Source organism: Amblyomma maculatum, chromosome 8, assembly GCF_055883805.1.
Source record: "Amblyomma maculatum isolate TAMU_Amacu chromosome 8, ASM5588380v1, whole genome shotgun sequence".
Lineage (NCBI taxonomy): Eukaryota > Metazoa > Arthropoda > Arachnida > Ixodida > Ixodidae > Amblyomma > Amblyomma maculatum.
Genome location: NC_139351.1, coordinates 56,975,909 through 56,995,992, shown reverse-complemented (window position 1 = coordinate 56,995,992; position 20,084 = coordinate 56,975,909). Strand labels below are relative to the sequence as shown.

The 20,084-nt window shown below is 46.7% G+C and overlaps 1 protein-coding gene across 1 annotated transcript in view; it reads right to left on the bottom strand.

Annotated features, from left to right (window-relative positions):
• Window positions 1-3,399: 3,399 nt before the first annotated feature.
• The window catches only part of LOC146181206 (FGGY carbohydrate kinase domain-containing protein), a 68,581-nt gene continuing 51,896 nt past the window's right edge, over window positions 3,400-20,084 (bottom strand). The window contains exons 8-12 of the mRNA XM_084576292.1: window positions 10,389-10,453; window positions 8,128-8,278; window positions 7,391-7,465; window positions 6,703-6,823; window positions 3,400-5,270 (exon numbers count right to left, since the gene is read on the bottom strand). Of these exons, the coding sequence (XP_084432418.1) occupies window positions 4,945-5,270; window positions 6,703-6,823; window positions 7,391-7,465; window positions 8,128-8,278; window positions 10,389-10,453 (738 nt within the window). The 3' untranslated portion in view covers window positions 3,400-4,944. The remainder of the gene's footprint in view (window positions 5,271-6,702; window positions 6,824-7,390; window positions 7,466-8,127; window positions 8,279-10,388; window positions 10,454-20,084) is intronic.

The window sequence follows — 20,084 nt, the reverse complement described above, 5'->3', positions numbered from 1 at the left end:
ACCTGAACCACGCCGTAAGGGAAGGGATGAAGGTGGGAGTGAAGTGGAAGGACAGAATGGGGAGCCGTAGTGGAGGGCTGCGGAGTAATTTCGACCACCTGGGGATCTTTAACGTGCGCTGACATCGCACAGCACACGGACGCCACTTCGTTTCGCCTACATCGAAACGCAGCCGCCGAGGTCGGGTTCAAACCCGGGAACTCCGGACAGTAGTCGGGCGTCATACCACTGCACCACCCCGGCGGGGCACAGCTGAATCGCAAAGTGCCCTTTTGTCGAAGACACGGATTAACCACCACACAGCCTGTAATGGGAGACACTCAATGCCTACGCCCCAAATAGTACTAGAGGCATGGTTGGCTCCCGAGTCAGTGATGAGAGGTCTTGTAAGGCGCAGCCTGGAAAACATCCCGCTGAACAATAACTGAATAAAGAGGTATAGAAGACGCAAATGTGCAATGTGTATTCCTTCCTTGTGCCTCTTTTCGTTTTCACTGTACATACGTCTGTGCCGCCGGCGTGGCTCTGAGAGGTATACAGCATATTCAGAGGCCAGAAACACGGGCTTTTAGGAAAGCGAGAAATGGGCCTAGTTGGTCGTACATGCTGCCTTTTGACGCACTAAACTCTTAACGAAGCATCATTTCCGCGTCTAGTTGGTTCCGTTAACGTTTAGAGCGTCAAGAATAATAATAATACTTGGTTCACAGGAAGGGAAAGGCGCAGTATCTGTCACACTTGCCCAGTGGACACCTGAAAAAACTTATTCATTTATAGGAAGGGAAAGGCGCGGTAACTGCCTCACTTGTTTTCTGTGGACACCTCGACCGCCCCGTAAGGAAGGGAGGAAGGTGGGAGTGAAAGTGCAAAGAGAGAAAGAGGAGCCGTAGTGGAGGGCTACGGAGTAATTTCGACCACCTGGGGATGTTTAACGTGCGCTGACATCGCGCAGCACACGGACGCCTCTTCGTTTCACCTCCATCGAAACGCAGCCGCCGAGGTCGGGTTCGAACCCGGGTACTCCGGCAGTAGTCGGGCGTCTTTTAATTGATTGATTTATAGGAAGGGAAAGGCGCAGTATATGTCACACTTGCTATGTGGACACCAGACTTTAGGGACAATGATCTCTGCAAACACTGTGGGGCGAGAGGGACGATCGACCACATAATTTCGGAGTGCCCACAACTCCAGGAATAGGGCAAAATATTACAAGTAGAGAAGCCTGGGATACCCTGCTGCGAAGCGTGCGATACAGCACCGCACCGTCCATCTGGCGGAAGAGGCCGCAACAAGCCAAGGGCTACCTGCCAGCCTCTAATCCGCGGGCGCACGACTCCCCGTTTCCGATGGAATTAAAAGTTGTAAACCAACCAACCAACACCTGAACCGCGCCGTAAGGGAAGGGATGAAGGTTGGAGTGAAAGTGGAAGGAGAGAAAGGGGAGCCGTAGTGGAGGGCTACGGAGTAATTTCGACCACCTGGGGATCTTTAACGTGCGCTGACATCGCACAGCACACGGACGCCTCTTCGTTTCGCCTCCATCGAAATGTGGCGCAGTGGTTACGGCGCTCGACTACTGTTCCCAAGGACGCGGGATCGAATCCCGGCCTCGGCGGCAGCTTTTCGATGGAGGCGAAAAGCAAGGCGCCCGTGTGCTGTGCGATGTCAGTGCACGATAAAGAACCCCAGGTGGTCGAAATTTTCGGAGTCCTCCACTACGGCGTCTCTCATAGCCTGAGTTGCTTTGGGACGTTAAACCCTACAAACCAACCAATCAAAAACTGATTTATTTATAGGAAGGGAAAGGCGCGGTAACTGTCTCACTTGTTTTTCTGTGGACACCGCAACCGCGCCGTAAGGGAAGAGAGGAAGATGGGAGTGAAAGTGGAAAGAGAGAAAGAGGAGCCGTAGTGGAAGGCTACGGAGTAATTTCGACCACCTGGGGATCTTTAACGTGCGCTGACATCGCACAGCACACGACGCCTCTTCGTTTCGCCTCCATCGAAACGCAGCCGCCGAGGTCGGGTTCGAACCCGGTACTCCGGCACAGTAGTCGGGCGTCTTACCACTGCACCACCCCGCCAGAGCGTTCGATGGTGGAGGCGAAATAACCGCGCCGTAAGGGACAGGTTGAAGGTGAGAGTGAAAGTGGAAATAGAGAAAGGGGAGCCGTAGTGAAGCAACAGGTTTTTAGCGTGCACCGTTTTACCGGAAGCCGTCTACTCATTTGCAATGGTCTCACGTGTCTCCACCTACTCCACTGCGCTCTCGCACGTAGTGTCCCATACAGTAGCATACGTCTATGCTGAAACATCTACGCTGTGATTTCAGAGGCCTTTGCACAGAGCAGACTTACCAGAGGGGACGTATACCAGTTTACCGGACACCTTTTACTCACGCACACAGACCGCACCTTGTGAACCTATCGTTCTCTCCTTTGCGCTTCCCTCCGAGTCTTGGTACCACATCGGCGGATTTGCTCATTACCGACGACGAATGACAGGGCATGAACTTTTCACCGCAATGGACGAACTTTATCCCAGCACCTATCTTCTAAGCTTAGCTTCCCGGTCTAGACTTCTGTATCATAGCAGAAAAGCGTGCCGTGGATGTATACACGAGGCATTGTTATGACCGCAAGTATTTTTCTTCCAAAAGCCGAATTACGACAATGCTGGCTGTGCAGGTGATTTAACGACATAACATGGCTAATATGCAAGGAATTAGTTATCAAAATATATGAGTCAAAATTGTAAGCTGGGGCGTAGGGCGACACACTGACATCAAGGAAAAGTGGTTTTAAATTAGACGTTTTATAAGGGAACCGAACAGAATGGCAAGTGCCTGTGAAAAAAATTATATGAACCAAGATAAATGCCTAACAAATTTGTCTCCCAACAAGCACAAATATATAATATACAGCACCCTTTAATGCAAATTTATTGAACTGATCCGCTAGAAGCTATTGTAATTCCAAGTGTACATTTTGGCCACTGAGATGGTTTCTTACAATACAACCTAACGGAGCTCGATAATTCTCGAAAAAAACAATCGGAGTAATGCAGGACCAAATACGGAGAGCCACATTTTGGCACGCTTAGTTGTTTTCTTTGTTCGTGTCTCAACAGCCCCTATATTTTTTTTTTGTCGGTAGCTTCCCTTGCAACAATCTCACCCCCACTGCTTGGCCTGCTATTGGCCCATTCCCGTTAAGCCCGAATATTTTGCAAAAAGCAGGGCTTTATTACTATTTCCTTCTTAAAGTATTATTAAAAGAATTCAGTCACGCAGTTCCTGCTTGCAACAGCGGAGCAACAATTTTCTGCCCCCGTTCGATGTCAGTCTTGTACACAGATTTTTCTTGATTTGTGCCTCAAAATAGTGATCGTGCAGTCCACGTTGTAAATAAAAATATAGCCTTTATTTCAGGTCGAGTTGACATACAAGGTCCTTGAGACATGCAGTTTCAGCCTCAAAGCGCATAAAAAGCAATGATGAATAAAAGCGATTAATGATCAGCGTACGATGTTTCTGATCTGGACAAACAATGCAGTCAAGCAAAGCTGCGCATGTGATAGAAAGTATTGAACACTGTCACAGTATTCGAAAATGGCTGAGTAATATCAGCGCTTTGAGAGCCTGTTTTCTTTTTCGATCACCAGATGCTTTCACTTTTACGTCGAACGATATTGGCTTGAAGTCGTCGTATCTGTGTTCTTATCTGTAGAAATTAAACTCGTAAGCTGATAGCAAAATTATCAATGACAATAGTAACGCCGCTACAAGTTGGTGTGAGATGATGGAATTTCTCGAATAATATCGAGTGTGCTTTGCAGCAGCGGCACTATAGTCCTTCGAGCACGATAGCCATTGTTAATTTCCAAGGCGTTCAATTCAATATTCAAGTGCTTGTGCGACAGATGTATTGCTCTCGTTCTCTTTCTAGATGCAAGATCGGCGGTGTTCTCCGAATGGAGGCAACTCTGACTGTTTGGCACTACGAAGTCTGGAGAATGATATAAATATTCGCTACTATCCGCCGAGAACACAATACATCGGCCTTCAGCTATTTGCTCAATACCAGCTACGCATTCATTCAAAGTGTATTGTTTCTCTTTTTCGTCCGAGCACTCCGAATGGTCCAAAATGCCTGCTGTGCGACACTAACTGTGCTAATATAAAAGAAACTAGGTAAACACAAAAACGTTCCTGAGCGTATTTCAAGGCTATAATTTTGCATTTGTTCACGTAACACAAGAAACTGAAGGTGGCTAATTCTGCAATCAGTCAAGCACAACAACGAAATAATTATGCTTTTTTCCCCCTCATAATTGTTTCTGTCGACTCGTCATTTTGAACGACGTTAACGGTCCGGTAGGAATGTGTGCCATACCGCAATGACCATATCGCCAGAATATTTGTGTGACGCTAGAGGCGTAGTGATGTGAGGATCGCTAACATTATGGGTGAAACAGCAGTTCTTAGCTTGCGCGTGAAAGTTCACCACGATTCGCAGAAAACTTGCCAAATGCGGTACAGCATAGCATTGTGCAAGGCAGCGTGAGCACGCTGCCTTGGCGCTGTACCATTGAACAAAGCCGCAAAAAAACATGACCTTGGCATCCCAACAATGACGCCTATAGAGCAGTAGTTCGCGAGAAGTTGGAGTAAGCCTTTATACAGCACTCAGAGTCCAAGAAATAAACTGTGGCCCTTTCCACATACCCTTCGTTCCAATCACACTTTTTCCTCGGGAATGTAAAATAATGGTGGAATAAGCTCTTTGACCTCTGCTGTCACATTGAGGGTCACAGAGCGTCGCCTTGCAGTGATGTCCACGCAGTTCTCATGCTAATTACGAATAATTGGCTGCAAACATCATCACCCGTTCCCACCTTCTGATATCTACGACCCTGTGTAGAACCGCGGCAATAAGTGCAATAGCTAGGATCCCGAGCACGAAGACGGAGGTCTAGAAGGTGGTGTGGACGTGGGTCTCGATGGCGGCGTGGACGGAGGTCGGGAAAGGGCTGCACCTCCGGACATGATGTCCCGCAGACGCTGTTGGCACTCCAGCAGTGCGCGGAAGGCAGCGTACTTGGCGTCGTGAAAGCGGCGCTCGCTGGGCCGCGGTGCTAACACGCGGCCAGTGCCTCCCATTCGTAGCATGGCTTCCGTCACGCTCGAGTAGCGGCCGCTCGCGCTGGCCGCCAAGATGGCACCCCCCAGCAGCACCGACTCAGTCTCAGAAGGCAGCAACACAGGCAGACCTGCGTTTGTGTAGTAGAAACGTTTATTACGTAATCAATAATAGGCTAGTGGTGCCAAAGAGTCTCCACAAAAGGTGTCCGGACAACATTAACGCATAACGCATCCGCAGGAAGTCTCTCGCCGCACCCCAAATGTTAGCCCTCTCAACCCCCCAAAATTTGAGTTGCTTAAATTTGGTGCCTGACTTAGTTCGAGTACGGCCAGCTCGAATTAAGTCGAAATTCGAGCCTGCCCCCCATAGCGTTGGCTCGGGGACCTCCGAAATTTCATCTCACCTGAATTTCACCAAACTTTATGTATAACAACTTCATTTGCACAGATTTGGTGGCACAATTAGTTTGAAAACGGAAGTTCAATGATGACTGCGAAATTTGGGCGGGCCACCCCAGTACTTCAGCCCGTGGGCCTCATACAAATATGTAATTCGAATATAGCCAATTCGGTGGTGAACACCTCAACTTCTTGCGTCCATCCAAAAACGTTTTCTCCTTGACAGACTACATTCGCGCTCATCAGAATTTAACCATAAGGAATGTTTAACTTAATTTGATATGAGCCATTTCACAAGTGCGAGGTGCCAGGCTAGTTGGTACTGCATGCCTAAATGCCACTGAGAACAAAAAAAAATTGCTTCCTTTCTTTCCTCTCTTCGTTCTCTGTGTTTTCGTCTTGTTCTAAGTGCTGTTCTTTAAGTATGGTCCCTTCAGTGATGGTCTTTAATTTGTGTAGGTCACTCCTAAAATTTAGCCTTGTCATAATTTTACCGAAATAGATATCTAATAGTAGCATGGCTAATTAGGCAGTAACCTCGAAATCTGAGTCGGCTGCACAAAAACATTGCCTTTGAATTTCATCAAAATTAGTGATGTTATTTGACATGGCAAACTGAGGAGTGTTCACTAAATATAGGTGGATCACCCCAAAAATTTAACCTCGTCCGAATTTGACCAAAATAGGTATCCAACTTAAACTGACGATGGCTCACTGAGTTATCTTCGAAATTTAGGTGGACAACCCCCAAAACCTGACCTCGTCCAGGATTTTTCGAAGCCCTTATATATTTTCTATAACCATGCTGATGCTACCTTTCATCTACAGGTGCACTACACCTCCTGCTCTCGAGAGCTTCGAAAAAAAAAATGCACCTTTTGATAATTTTGCTCATCTCCAGTGCAGTTTCTTTCTTTTATTATTGCTAATTATTAGATTTTAGTTAATTAGCTGGGCAATTATAGAAGTTTGTAAAATATTTTTTCCACTGCAGCAGGGAGTTTGTTCCTGCAAGTACTTTTTTTCTATTTTGAACCGACTATATTTAAAATGAATGCCTTCGGTGAAACACCCTGCGCTGATCCCCTGCGTCGCTTAACAAGAGGGTGTAAAAATAACCAAAACTAAGGGACCATCATTTCGTGCTACCTGCATGCTTACCTGTGGCGTCTGCGTGCAACTCTACGTAAAGCGGGTTCTTGGTTAGGCCTCCGCACATGAGTAAGCTGGACACGGAATGTCCTGTGTCAGCCAGTGCATCCATGATGTGTCGTGTCCCGTACTGCGAACAACACGGAACAAGGGGCCAAAACCAAGTGAGCACTTCAGCTTGCCCTATACATTGCGATGTTTGAGAGAAAAGCAGTGCTATATGTGGATGTCACTATGGCAAAGGTATTAGAAAATAAAACCCTGACGTAAATTACTCTGAGAGGGCCATGTGCGCGACAATTAAAGAGTAAGTTAACATGCAAAGAGATTTGTAATTAATATCGAATACTGTGTGGCAAGACTGCTGCATTCACTGCTGATTAGCTTTTCTGGTACGTTCCGTGACAGCATGTTGGTCATAATTTGCGCTGGGACTAATTAACGTGCGGTTTTCTAGTGCGTACAGCACCAACAAGAAATTTTGTCAAAATTGTGACTAATTGTTGACAAATATGTTTGTGTGGTTTTAGGCGTGGTGAAGATGAGTATGAACTGACAACCATACGCGATGCGTAAGCCTAATATTAAACTACTAATGCTTAGAATGTATCAATTTTTTAATAGCTTTGATCAAAGTTACATATCATAAGATAAATGTCATTTGTCATTTTCAGCCACATTACAATTGCCGACTTACTGCCAGGGATTGCATAGTGGCGAGATACAACTTAGCGAGGTCCTCTTCGCCAGCGGATAGGGTCAGTCCGCTAATCTGTAATGGAAAAGGCAAGGGACGTTAGATCTTTTGCCCACATATTCAGCCCTTCAAAGTGGTACCCTTCACAAGACGTTGTTATAGGAACGAAGAACATCTGATGTCGTACAAATTGTTTTGCTATAAATTATAAATCTAGCGCAAACTCAAATTTCTAAAGAAAGCAACCTTGATCGCACCAAGCGCCTTTTCCACCAGTCAAGTATTGGAATTGGAATTGGTTTATTGATTCCTCGTACAATTGCTAGAGTATCTCACGTAACTCAGCGGCGACGAATTTTCACGTCAAGTATATTTGCCTGCAAATAGGCATATTGGCTTTGTAGCTTCGGCGTTCTCTTGAAGAGTCTAAGGTCGCCAGGTCCAACCTCTCCAAAATGCCCGCGTTTCGGTGTATACAAAATCCAAAAAACAACACTGTAATCCGCTATGCCAGTGCACATTAAAGGATATCTGGTGGTCTAAATCTATCCGGAGCATTCCGATAATGCATCCCTCAATATCGAAGTAATCCTTAAAAATATTACCCAACTGACACATGTCAACCTATTCTGCCTGCATCATGTCACAAAACGCAACCTGAATCGACGTCACACGTTATGTCCTGCTGGGGCATTTTGCCGACAATACCAGTATTGTGAAACTCGTATACCACCTACCATGCCCCGCAGGCCAGGATCAGCCAGTGGGGACCGGTTCCCATGAAAGTCCGGCCACACATGTAGGTCAGCGACCAGCTGCGATGGAGATTCGAGGCCCCGTTGCTCACACATGGACCACAGCATAGCGTTAAGAGTCTCCTCTGGCCTCCTGCGCATGGCCCGGCGAGGCGAGAGACAAGATTGCAAACAAGGAAGCAAAGTTCAGCCATGGCTTCGAAGTGCGGCAGCTTGCTGTACCTTATTTCACACTCCAGTTTAGTCGGTAACTCGCTGAAACGCGGCAGGAATTACAGCGAACTGCTACGTCGTAGCTTTTGTCGGATTATGTTTCGTAACAGACGAGTAGCATTATCAGAGTTCATTAAAGCGGGAGCCACACGAACTGGTATTTTCCCAGTAACTATTCAATTAAAATCACAAGTCGGGATAACCTGCGACATTTCGTATCAATTAGACATTAACGCATTTGGCAAGTTAAGGTAAAAGCGCTGAAGCAAGATGCCAAATCCTCGCCATAAACCTTTGCTGTATTCTAGCCGCTCTAAGGAATTGCTTTGAAAATGCAATATCCGTAATTGGCAAATAAAACTTGCATACTCGGGTTAGTAAAAAAGTAGTTTCCCAGTTGAGACGTTAGCGTAAGAAGCCATGACCCTCTTGAAATTTGAGGATTTGACAAACACTGACTCGTACGTCAAAACCAGGAGCAGAGCCCCATCCACTAACCCCGATCAAGTCTAAAAGTAATTGCATGGCATTTGCACTATATTGAACTGTAACCAATTTGCATAGGGATGATTTCAAAAACATCGATCACAAAAATGGCTGCGACCAAAGCCCTCACGTTCGGTCGCTTATTTTTTAGGGCATTTTACGCTGTTTTCTTAACCTAAATATGCGCAACAGTTATTTCCTCTGTGATAAACTAGTTTCAATGTTGTGTCCATAACTCTGCTCACCTGAGCTCCCCTCAGAATACTGTTGTTTTCATATTAACAAACATATCCGCCGCTCGGTACAAACGATTAGAAAGCAACATTTATTTTATTTATTTATTTACTCACAAATACTTTTAGTCATGCGCGGTTACAGTGGTAGGACGGACCACGGAAATAGTAGATGGACATTTCCGAACGTTACACAATGAATATCAGTCACATTTTATGCAGCACATAATTTAGGACATGCTATACGAATTTCATTTGTTTCAAGCACTTTACTTGTCTCCCAATGAAGTTATAATCCTATTAACGTGCTTGGTATATTTAGAGCGACACAATATTAACATGGAAACAAGAGATATTGACGCTTGGGCTCTCCCTCGTTTTCGCACGCTCTATAAATTGCAGTCACTAACCCATAACATCCCAACAGCACTAAACGAAAAATAATTTCCAAAGTGTATGAACAAGAATGAATTACATTTTCATTTTGTGTGCCTATTTATATATTTTGTTTCTTCCATTGATTTGCATTGTGCAAATAATTTTTAGTTAATTCCTGGTTACATTATTTGACATTGACATTGCAATAAACTTTAACGTTTATTGTCACTTTCTTGTCTTCAAAGCTGTTTAGTGTCGATATTTCCACTGCTTTCTTTATTTGTTGCCATGTAAATGGTATATTGGGTCTTGCCAAGATTTTTGTGTAGCGTTTAGCCCGAGGGCCCATCCAGCTCCTACCTAGAAAATAAATATGTACTGTACTGTAAATAAATTACAAGATTACACTTAACTTCGCTTAAGACCTTAATGGCGAAAGCCTTTCCTCCTTCTTCTCTTCTTCCTATATCATACGTGTTTGTGAACTCATTATAATTTCATTGCTTTCTTTTCTTTGGCTTCGTCGATAGAACCTGTTACGACATCCTTACGGAAGCATTATGTTAACGTCAGAAGCTATTGCGACGTCTCTCTGATACATTTCGCGGAATATCGCAAAATCTCGCTGGCACATGTCGCAGAAGCGAGATAGCCAGCATGAACCTTAGAAAGGTTTTAGCCGTAATTATACGACTGTGACCGCCACGCAGCGCATTTAATAACCTGCCTTGTGCCCACACTAACATCCCCACACTCGTGCCTAGAAATGTTAGTGCGTTTTTGCAACTGTTTTGGGGAATATTTATATTCATAATTCAACTCTCATCTATAGACTACAGCACTTTCATGTGTGCTTGCTAGCTTGTGCATGCGTAGTCATCCGATTTAGTACCTTGTACCCAGCGCGATGAAATCAAGCGAGAGCTCACTTACCGGCCAGGCTTAGTTTTCTCCACTATCTGCGGGTAGGCCGGATGCGTCGAAATCACGTGGTCAACCTGCAGCGGACAGATCATGATTTATTGCAACCGCTTACCAACAGGGCCACTATGTCTGATTTGAGTCGCGTAATTTAGTTATGCCTGCCATCTGTACAAATCGGTCGTTTACACGAGGTTTTCGCGTGAAAAGAATCAGTATCTCTCTCCTACAGATATAATTGCGATTGAAATGGTAGAAGAGCACATATCGGCCGACGAATAAAAGTCGATCAACCATGAGCCTACCGAAAGATGGCAATTAGAACTATGCGCCTGCTTCCCTGACATACCGAAACCTGGCATTCTATTTCCAAGCACATTCTAGCTACATATATCCGAACCTGTATTTATTATATGTCCGAATCGACCAAGACCAAAACACGTGAGCAAAACCCAAACATGGCGCGGGGGGAACAAGCCGGAACAATATAAGCCGATACGGGACATAGCTTCGTGCAAACTGACCATACCGGTATGGACAATTTCATACGCTTTTGCAAATCTCATATGGGTTGTGGAGAAGGTGTAGATGTGGCTCGCTGCGTACTCGTAGAATATATTCCCATCCACAACTTGTGCATGCGCCTTCCTCTATACCCTTCGTTGATCACTATATAAATAGTTTAATTTCAGTACCGCCCCAACATCTTTCTGAAAGCACAATCTGAATGTCCGCTACGAAGCCAGGCATGCTGCAAAACTGCTCGCTGGAAAAGCCGCCAGCCATCCCGTTGAAGTAACCCAATATGTGAGGGCACACAGCTAATTCAGCAAGTGATGAAATGAGATTGAACTTTGCTATCATATAATGCTTGTTTGAGAACAAATATAGCTTGTGCAACATATTGGATGTCTTCGACGGGAAGATGGGATGTCCATCTTCCCCAACATATTTTCGGCTCGTCCTTAGCCTTTGACCGGTTCTTTCACTGCAGTGAACACACGAGGCGTTGATTCGGATTGTATTTCAGCCTCACATGCGGGGCTATGTGCATATTTCAGCACGAAACAAAACAGCTTCCCACTGACTTGAGCCTACCACCACGCACGGCTTTGCACTTGATCCTTAAAACCGCTAGCGCACATGCCACCTCGTCTAGGTCAAGTGGTCTCATGACATCGCGCACCTCTATGACCAGTCACCGATTTTTATGTGACATAGCACCGCACGGCAATATACGCGATGTTTTCTCCTCAGTGAGGTCGCATTAATGATCTATATCAAACGACGGTGAAGTGCAATATTTTTATGTCCCAGTCGAGCACTGTGCCCAGTTTCAGGACGCATGCGCACTACAACTCTCTGATTGTCTACACGTGCGCTTTGAGCGCACTGCAACGCCTCGGATAACTACTCTAAGAAAGCTCGACGGTTCATTTTGCATTTTTCACTTGGTCGTCGACAGTATGGTGACGGAGTTGCTTTGCAAGCTCCCGACCTCTGTTTTGCGCTCATATTGTATATTTTCGAGAAACTGCGATTTATCCGCAGGTAATGGCATGATTCCGCGTAATAGTCACGTGATTTCCTTATTACATGCAAAAACGAAGCACTCATGACTTTAATGGAGCATCTTACCAAGGCAAATGGCCCTGAAAACTAAGCCTTGCCTTATTTTCGTGTGACACTGTTTTAACATTATTCAGTGTTTCTGTTTGCTTTTTTTACCTGCGCAACAGTGCGGCTTTTATCAAATGTGTACAAATTATCTGAGTTTTAGAGCTAATGCGACCACACAATAAATGTACCGTGTTTGCCAAAAGTAACCAGGCTGCGTATTTTGCTTCTCACTAGTATTATAAAGCCAATAAGGATTCCCAGAGGATCCCATCTCATTTAAGAGTAAGGAGAGGTGCTCGCCTTTACTTTAAAATATCTCAAAATAACGGCTTGAGGGGCTAGTTGGTGCGCGTGTGTTGTCTCTTCGCTTGTGTTTGTTTTTGTTGCGCCACATTTCTGGGTATTCGCCTTTACTTTGCAGAGATCTAAAAATTCAGATACGGTATGACCACACGGCCGAGAAGCAGACCCTGCAGCCTGGTTACTTTTGACAAAGACGGTACATTGATTATGAGAAAGCAAATAAGAAAGCAGAATAAAACACAAGCTCTGTTGTGGGTTTGCATATATGGTTATACCTCTTGCCAAAATCAAGCACCTGAGCATGGCACGCACTTTACTACGAAATGCATGCGAGGCAACAAATTGGGTCACAAGGATCAAAAGGTGCATGTTGGAACGATGTGATCACAAACGTGAGTGAAGGCGCCACATACCAGCACTCACCTTGGTTCCATCAAATAAGCCCACGGCTAACTGGAATTGCGGTGCATAGATAAACTGCAAGCTCATTACGCACCCTTTCCCAAACGACGAACACGGTGAGTATAAACAGTAAACAAAAATTGGAGGCTTATCAAGGTTAAGCCCAGTGGATGCGAAGCATGTTAAGCAGTTGCCTCAGTGTGGATGGGGCTAAGTAACGGAGACGTGGTTTTAGGTTAATCATCGTACTTTATTCTTTGCAGCCCGACAAACACACTCTTATGGTCCGTAAATGCATGACTCTTGGTTTGCACGTCACTTACGCATACACGCCCGGCGCAAAGACGCTGGCGCGGTTGCGGGCACAGAGACTGACGCGACGGCGGGCGCGCGCCGCTTCATCCCTGGCGTGACGTCACATATAACGTGATACAGCGATGGTGGCGCCGCCGCCGCGGCGACGTCCGACGGCGCGATATGAGGCCCCATCTGCGGCCGGTGTGACGTCATCACGTGACGTCACATCATGTGATCTCACTTCAAGGTCAATGGTGGCCACCGCCGGGAGGCGACCGACGGCGCGATATGAGGCCCTATCAGCAGCCGGTGTGACGTCATCACGTGACATCATGTCACGTGACCCCACCTGAGGGTAAATGGTGGCCACCGCCGGGCGTCGCGCGAAGGCCCAAAACCTACTTTAATATGCTTCGCATAATAAAGTGGGGTAGGCAAGGGCCTGCAAGCCAAGAGAGTTATAGCAGTTTTTGTATGTTTCATCACCTTAAAGGGCAGTTCCTTGTATATACTGTGAATGGGGGAAAGAATAACACTTAGTTAGCCCCAACTATGCTTTCTGTGTGAAATCTAGAACCTAATTAAGCTTAACTGAGCTTGGGAAGCCGTATATATGGCCAGTGTGTGTGCAGACAGCAACATGCTGTAATGCAACCTCACTCACATTAAGCCTAAGTTGGGCCCATCAGGAACAACTAAGTCTAACGTACTTAATTAGGCTTACTCAGGAAGGCGTAATTACGCCAGTATGCGTTCCGATACGTTCAGCCTGCAGTTCTTCAATGTTGCCTCGCACAACTAAATTATTGTTTATTAGGCCAAATCAGCTTCATCTTAACCTTGCTGACGTTCATGGCGGTGGTAGCCATGGCAGTCATGGCCACTCATTCCGAGTCACAGTACAACCATGTATAGCGAAGCTAGGCTTTGTTGTGTCCTAGCATCACTCGGCAAAGAAGAATCCCTCGTGAGAGCGTTAGTCCAAGGTTTCGGCGTAACACCCAAGGTGGAGCAGATTTGAATTTAGAAGCGCGATTACTAATAGCAGCCATACGGCTACATATGAAAGCTATCCAGCTGTCTCAGGAACGTCATAGTTAAAGAAAAATTCGTACTGGCTTGGAGTTCAAACTCGATAACACCGGATATCTGGGGCAGTCGCTCTACCAAATGAGCCAACTAGGAAGGCTAGCAGAAGGTAGGGCAAGAGCGAATGGATCAATAACTCAAAGCGGGATCAATGTCAGTCCAAAGTTCAGGAAAACCCACAAAGTGCAGTAGATTTTAATTACGAGTGATTACTGATTGACATTCACCTAACCGCAGCTGTACTGCTACTGAGGAAAGCTATTCAACTTTCTGAAAAACTTCGTAGTTAAGGAAATCTTTTTTTTTTTAAACGAAGTTTCTGAGAAAGCTGTATTACTTTCCTGTGTAGACGCGCGGCTGCGCTTAGGTGAATGTCAATGAGCAATCACTCCTTTATGTAGGCTAGAATGATTCGTACTAAAAATGCTTTACCACTGACTCCTCGAAGACGGCATCGTTTAAGTCACCACCTAATGATGAGACAAGCACACCTTTAACAGTCACGCCAGTGGCAGTGCATCGCACGGCCTGCAGTTTAAATGCTGCGACCATCAGCAGCACACTATATACAAAAAACTAGTCTGTAAGAAGGCAAGCATAGCAGGGGTGCGCACAAAGTTAGGTAGGATGATAAGATAACTAACTTCTTTGCGGGGCTAAGGTGGTGGCAGCTGGCACCAGGCAGGATTAGAGTGATTTAAATTGGGGTATATAGAACAAGCCATTGTCCTGCAGTGGGCGCGTATTTAGACTGATGACGATTACACGTGCACAAGTAATCCAAATTCACATACCAATGGACAAATATAAACCAAAGGACGTTCATGCATTGTTACAACAGGAGTGATTAACCGGCGCCAAGAACAAGCGCGAACATTCCAGGTGGTTCTATAGCGAAGGACAGGTTCCGTGAAACACGTCAAAATTTATCTTAACACGTTCTTGAAAAAAAAAAACAGTCAAAAGACGAAGGACAATGATGAAGACGAGGCACACACATCGACTGGACTACGAACAGTGCTTTATTAAAAACAGATCAGTCAGGTGGTCGAAATTACTCCGTAGCCCTCCACTACGGCTCCTCTTTTTCTCTATCCACTTTCACTCCCACCTTCCTCTCTTCCCTTACGGCGCGGTTCAGGTGTCCACAGACACAAGTGTCGCAGATACTGCGCCTTTCCATTCCTGTGAACCAATTATTATTATTATTATTATTATTATTATTATTATTATTATTATTATTATTATTATTATTATTATTATTATTATTATTATTATTATTATTATTATTATTATTATTATTATTATTATTATTATTATTATTATGCGCCGATCAACCTCCAAAGCTTGAAGCGTATCAGTATGCAAGCGGATAATTATATCAGCACAGCTTCCATCTCCTTGATGCAGAAGGAACTTTGCTTTGCAGCGGCGCTAGATTACTTGCTTATCTCTAGACATTGGTGTGATTGCTTTGGACGTTGATCGGCGCATGCCCTGTTACCTTTCCCTGGGAGACTGATCTGTTTTTAATAAAGCACAGTTCTTAGTCCAGTCGATGTGCGTGCCTCGTCTTCCTCTTTGTCCTTCGTCTTTTGACTACTTTTTTTTTTCAAGAACATGTACCAACTGACCCACGTTTCAACTCTGTTGCAATATCTTAACATAGCTGCTTCTACAGTTCAGCCGTGCTTGCGGCAAATTATTTTACCGCAGATTAGGCCTAGCTCTTGATAAAAACCCACGATGCGCAGCCCTCCTTCCGCCTGTCCCCATATTTTTTTTTTTATAGCATATTGCTACTTAGCATTGCCAGGTAGTGCTTCGCTGAATTACAGTTCTGTGCTTTCGTGTTTCGCCCCTTAGTCATAAAATACGTGACATTTTGGTAGAGGTGTCGGTAAAAATTGTGGGACATTAAGCATATGGCTTGAAACTAGTGATATAGCGAAAGCTTTGAGTATTGCAGCGATAGTCTAACACCCGCTTTTTAATCGGCGGTTTTTGTAGCGAGAGCTACATTACGCGCAAGTCTCGCCAAGGCACGCAACCGCCGCAGCTGGCAGCCGGCGGCCGCCGCTCGCCGCGCCATCTAGCGTGGCGTCACAAGGGGAGCAGGTGCCGCGGGGTTGCCGGCGAAACCGAGTCACAACAGTTATGCGCATACGCCGTAGGAGCAGGGGGTTAGTGCAGCGCCTCGCATTCGGGAGGTACGGGGTTCGATTCCCCAGTGCCGCCGGGTACCCACCGGTTTCCGATGGGTACAAGATTTCCCCCGGCCTGGTGTTCGGCTCTTCTGGGGTGAAATGATTGGGAAAAGGGGCCATGAACCAAAAATGTTGGTTCAAGAAGAAGAAAAAAAAAGGGCCACATAATGGGCTTTTGCCGCTCGAGACGGACTTATTGTTGTCCGATGGCGGAACAGATCACTGCCACATCGGCGCAACTATTTGGGCCGTGACCCCTTTTCCCAAGCATTTCACCCCAGACGAGCCGAGCACCAGGCCGGGGGAAAGCTTGTACCCATTGAAAAACCGGTGGGTAACCAGCGGCACCAGTTATCGAACCCGGTACCTCCCGAATGCGAGGCGGATGCTCTACCACAAGCCGACTTGGTAGACCAGCTCTCGCGCTGGTATCACGTCAGTAGTCACGTGGTGTAAAGCATAACTACCGGACCACGCTAACTGAAGAGCTAAATTGGTAGCCCAGCTCTCGCGCTCGTATGACGTCAGCAGTCACGTGGTGCAAAGCGTAACTACCGGACCATGCTACGCTGAAGGCTCGAAACCTCGCGTAGTATTGCTTTCGCAAAAAAACTTTATTTTCCACCAGAAAAAGGCGATCACCCCCTCCCCCGGCACGCAGGACTGGAAGACGGGGGCCGCCACGTTAAAGGCTAACTGGCAGGCATTGGCCTATGGCAGCCTTCTCCGCCAGTTGGACGATGTTCCGCAGGAGTTCAGGGTCCGAGCTTTGCAGGAAGGTCTCCCAATTCTCTCTACTAAGTATATTTTTTCCCACCCGGGGAGAGTGCGGGAATAAATTAAAAATAAATTGGTTCACAGGAAGGGAAAGGCGCAGTAACTGTCACACTTGCTCTGTGGACACCCGAACCGCGCCGTAGGGGAAGGTAGGAAGGTGGGAATGAAAGTGGAAAGAGAGAAAGAGGAGCCGTAGTGGAGGGCTACGGAGTAATTTCGACCACCTATATTATGTGTTCGAGGGTCCCTCTCGCCCCACAATCACTACATCTGTCATGGTCTCTCGTCTCGGGGTACACATGGTACGCCAAGACCGGATTCATAAACGTATTAGTTTGCAATCACTTCCATGCAGCAGCTTCTTTGTTATTCGATTTGTTATTCAACCAGCCTACGTGCCAATCAATAATGGTTGATTATTTCCCCATAATTTAGCAATCGCTCCTTGTTACCCCAGTAGAGTGCTTGGGAAAAGGGGCCATGAACCAAAAATGTCGGATCAAGAAGAAAAAAAAAGGGCCACATAATGGGCTTTTGCCGCTCGAGACGGACTTATTGTTGTCCGATGGCGGAACAGATCACTGCCACATCGGCGCAACTATTTGGGCCGTGACCCCTTTTCCCAAGCATTTCACCCCAGACGAGCCGAGCACCAGGCCGGGGGAAAGCTTGTACCCATTGTACTCTACTGCCCGGAAGTAGAGTGCTCGAGCTAGCTCATGGGCCGCAGCTCATGGACAGCATGCGCGGGTTTCCAGATTATCTGAATTTTCCTAATCAGTGGTCGTTGGCTAAGGGTCTTTGCCGCCTCTGGCAAGGTCCTGCCTTTTCCAAAACTTTGAATGGCATTCTTACTGTCGCTTATGAGAAACTTTGCTTTTGTTCCTGCGCAAGCTAAAGCGATCACCACTTCCTCCGCAGCCTCTATATTGCGTCCCCGGATAACCGCAGCGGAAACTGGCACTCCTCGGCCGTTAACAACCAAAGCCACCGCCGCCCCGATTTGGCCTCCGGCTGCATCCAGGTAGGCTACCTCACTACTAATACAAGCGTACGTTATTAGCAGAATTAGCTTTGCGACGCCATACTTGGATTTCAAAGCGGTGGAGAGAAATAGGATAGACGCCCTCATACGCAAATGCATAAAGAGGGCAGGGCTACCTATGTGTACCTTGTGGTAGAGCATCAGCCTCGCATTCGGGAGGTACCGGGTTCGATCCCTGGTGCCGCCGGTTACCCACCGGTTTTTCAATGGGTACAAGCTTTCCCCCGGCCTGGTGCTCGGCTCTTCTGGGGTGAAATTCTTGGGAAAAGGTGTCACGGAAAAAAAAAGGGCCACACAATGGGCTTTTGCCGCACAAGGAGGACTTATTGTTGTCCGATGGCGGAACTGATCACTGCCACATCGGAGCAACTATTTGAGCAACCTGTTCAAGCACTTTCTGGCACTCCTCGGCCGTTTACAACCAAAGCCACCGCCACCCCGATTTGGCCTCCGGCTGCATCCAGGTAGGCTACCTCACTACTAGTACAAGCTTACGTTATTAGCAGAGTTAGCTACGCGACGCCATACTTGGATTTCAAAGCGGCGGAGAGAAACAGGATAGACGCCCTCATACGCAATGCATAAAGAGGGCAGGGCTACCTATGTGTACCTCAACGGAGCGACTGCTCGCTTTGGGAGTACATAATCGTGGAGGGAATTAGCAGAAGCGGTTAAAGTATCTCAGATGGAGAGACTTAGCGCGACAAATACGGGCAGGGTAATTTTTCCGAAAGTAGGAATAAACCTCCAACACCTTTGAGCTGTCCTAGAAGCCCTCCGCTCTGCAGACCTGGCGCTGAAGCCCCTGAAATTCCACTTAGGGTACAGAGAACTCAAATTACTTGGTCCTGTTGCGAGCGCTAACGGGGTGCGCCCGGACCGCGATAAGACTGCCTGCCGTTGCACGGTTTCCAATTTTATCTAACAAGAAACCTGTTCAAGCGCTTGCTGGACCTCTGCGCGTATAATCAACGGCTCACTGTGGACATTTCTCAGACTGCGAAACAGCTGACGCGACACACGGGGAACAACACCTCCTTTGTGTGGAATTCCGAGTGCTTCACGAGCCCCTTCGAACCTCCTCTGTTCTGGCGCACTTGATGAAGAGGCTGACACTGAGGTGCAAACTAAAGCCAGCAGCATCAGTTTTGGCACGGTCCTCGTTCAGTATCAAGATGGGATTAAGAGAGTAATACTAATAGCCTATGCTAGCCGCAGTCTTTCTCGTGCCGAAACGAATTACTCTCGTCGGAAAAGGTTACCTTGCGGTCCTGTGGACCACCATGAAGTTCCGTCCCTATCTTTACGGCCGGCAATTTAAAGTCATCACAGACCATCATTGCTTATGCAGGTTGGCAAAGTTGTGGGACACGTATGGACGACTTTTACGCAGGAGTTTACGACTTCAGGAGTTCGACTAGTACGGTTTGAAGTCAGGCCGCAAATACGAAGACGGCGACACGCTCTCGAACGCACCTGCTAAAACTGACAATGCCGCACCCAATGACGGCAGTTGCATTCTAGGTGCCTTAAGCGCATCCGAGCTCAGGAACTGACAGCGAGCTGATCCAGACATCCTCCCTCTCATTGGCTATCTTGAAGGACGTGATATGACTCTCCCTCGAAGCCGCTCACGACGGCTTGGCTCCTTCTGTATGCGGCACGGTGTCTTTTATAAGAACTCTTAAGGCCAAGCAAGAGCTTACCTTCTGGCAATCCCATGCGAGCTCCGTGAGCAAATCCTTCTCGCATGACATGATGAACCCACGTCTGGCCACTTGCGTTTCTCACGAACGCTCGCTCGAGTGCGCAACACATATTACTGGCCAGGGCTCTCTGCCGCTGCGAAACATTATGTAGGAAGCTGCCGTGAGTGCCAGGGCGGAAGACACTGCCTTTTAGGCCTGCTGGATTTCTCAAGCCCGTTACAGCCCCCCGTACTCCCTTCGGCCAAATAAGAATGGATCT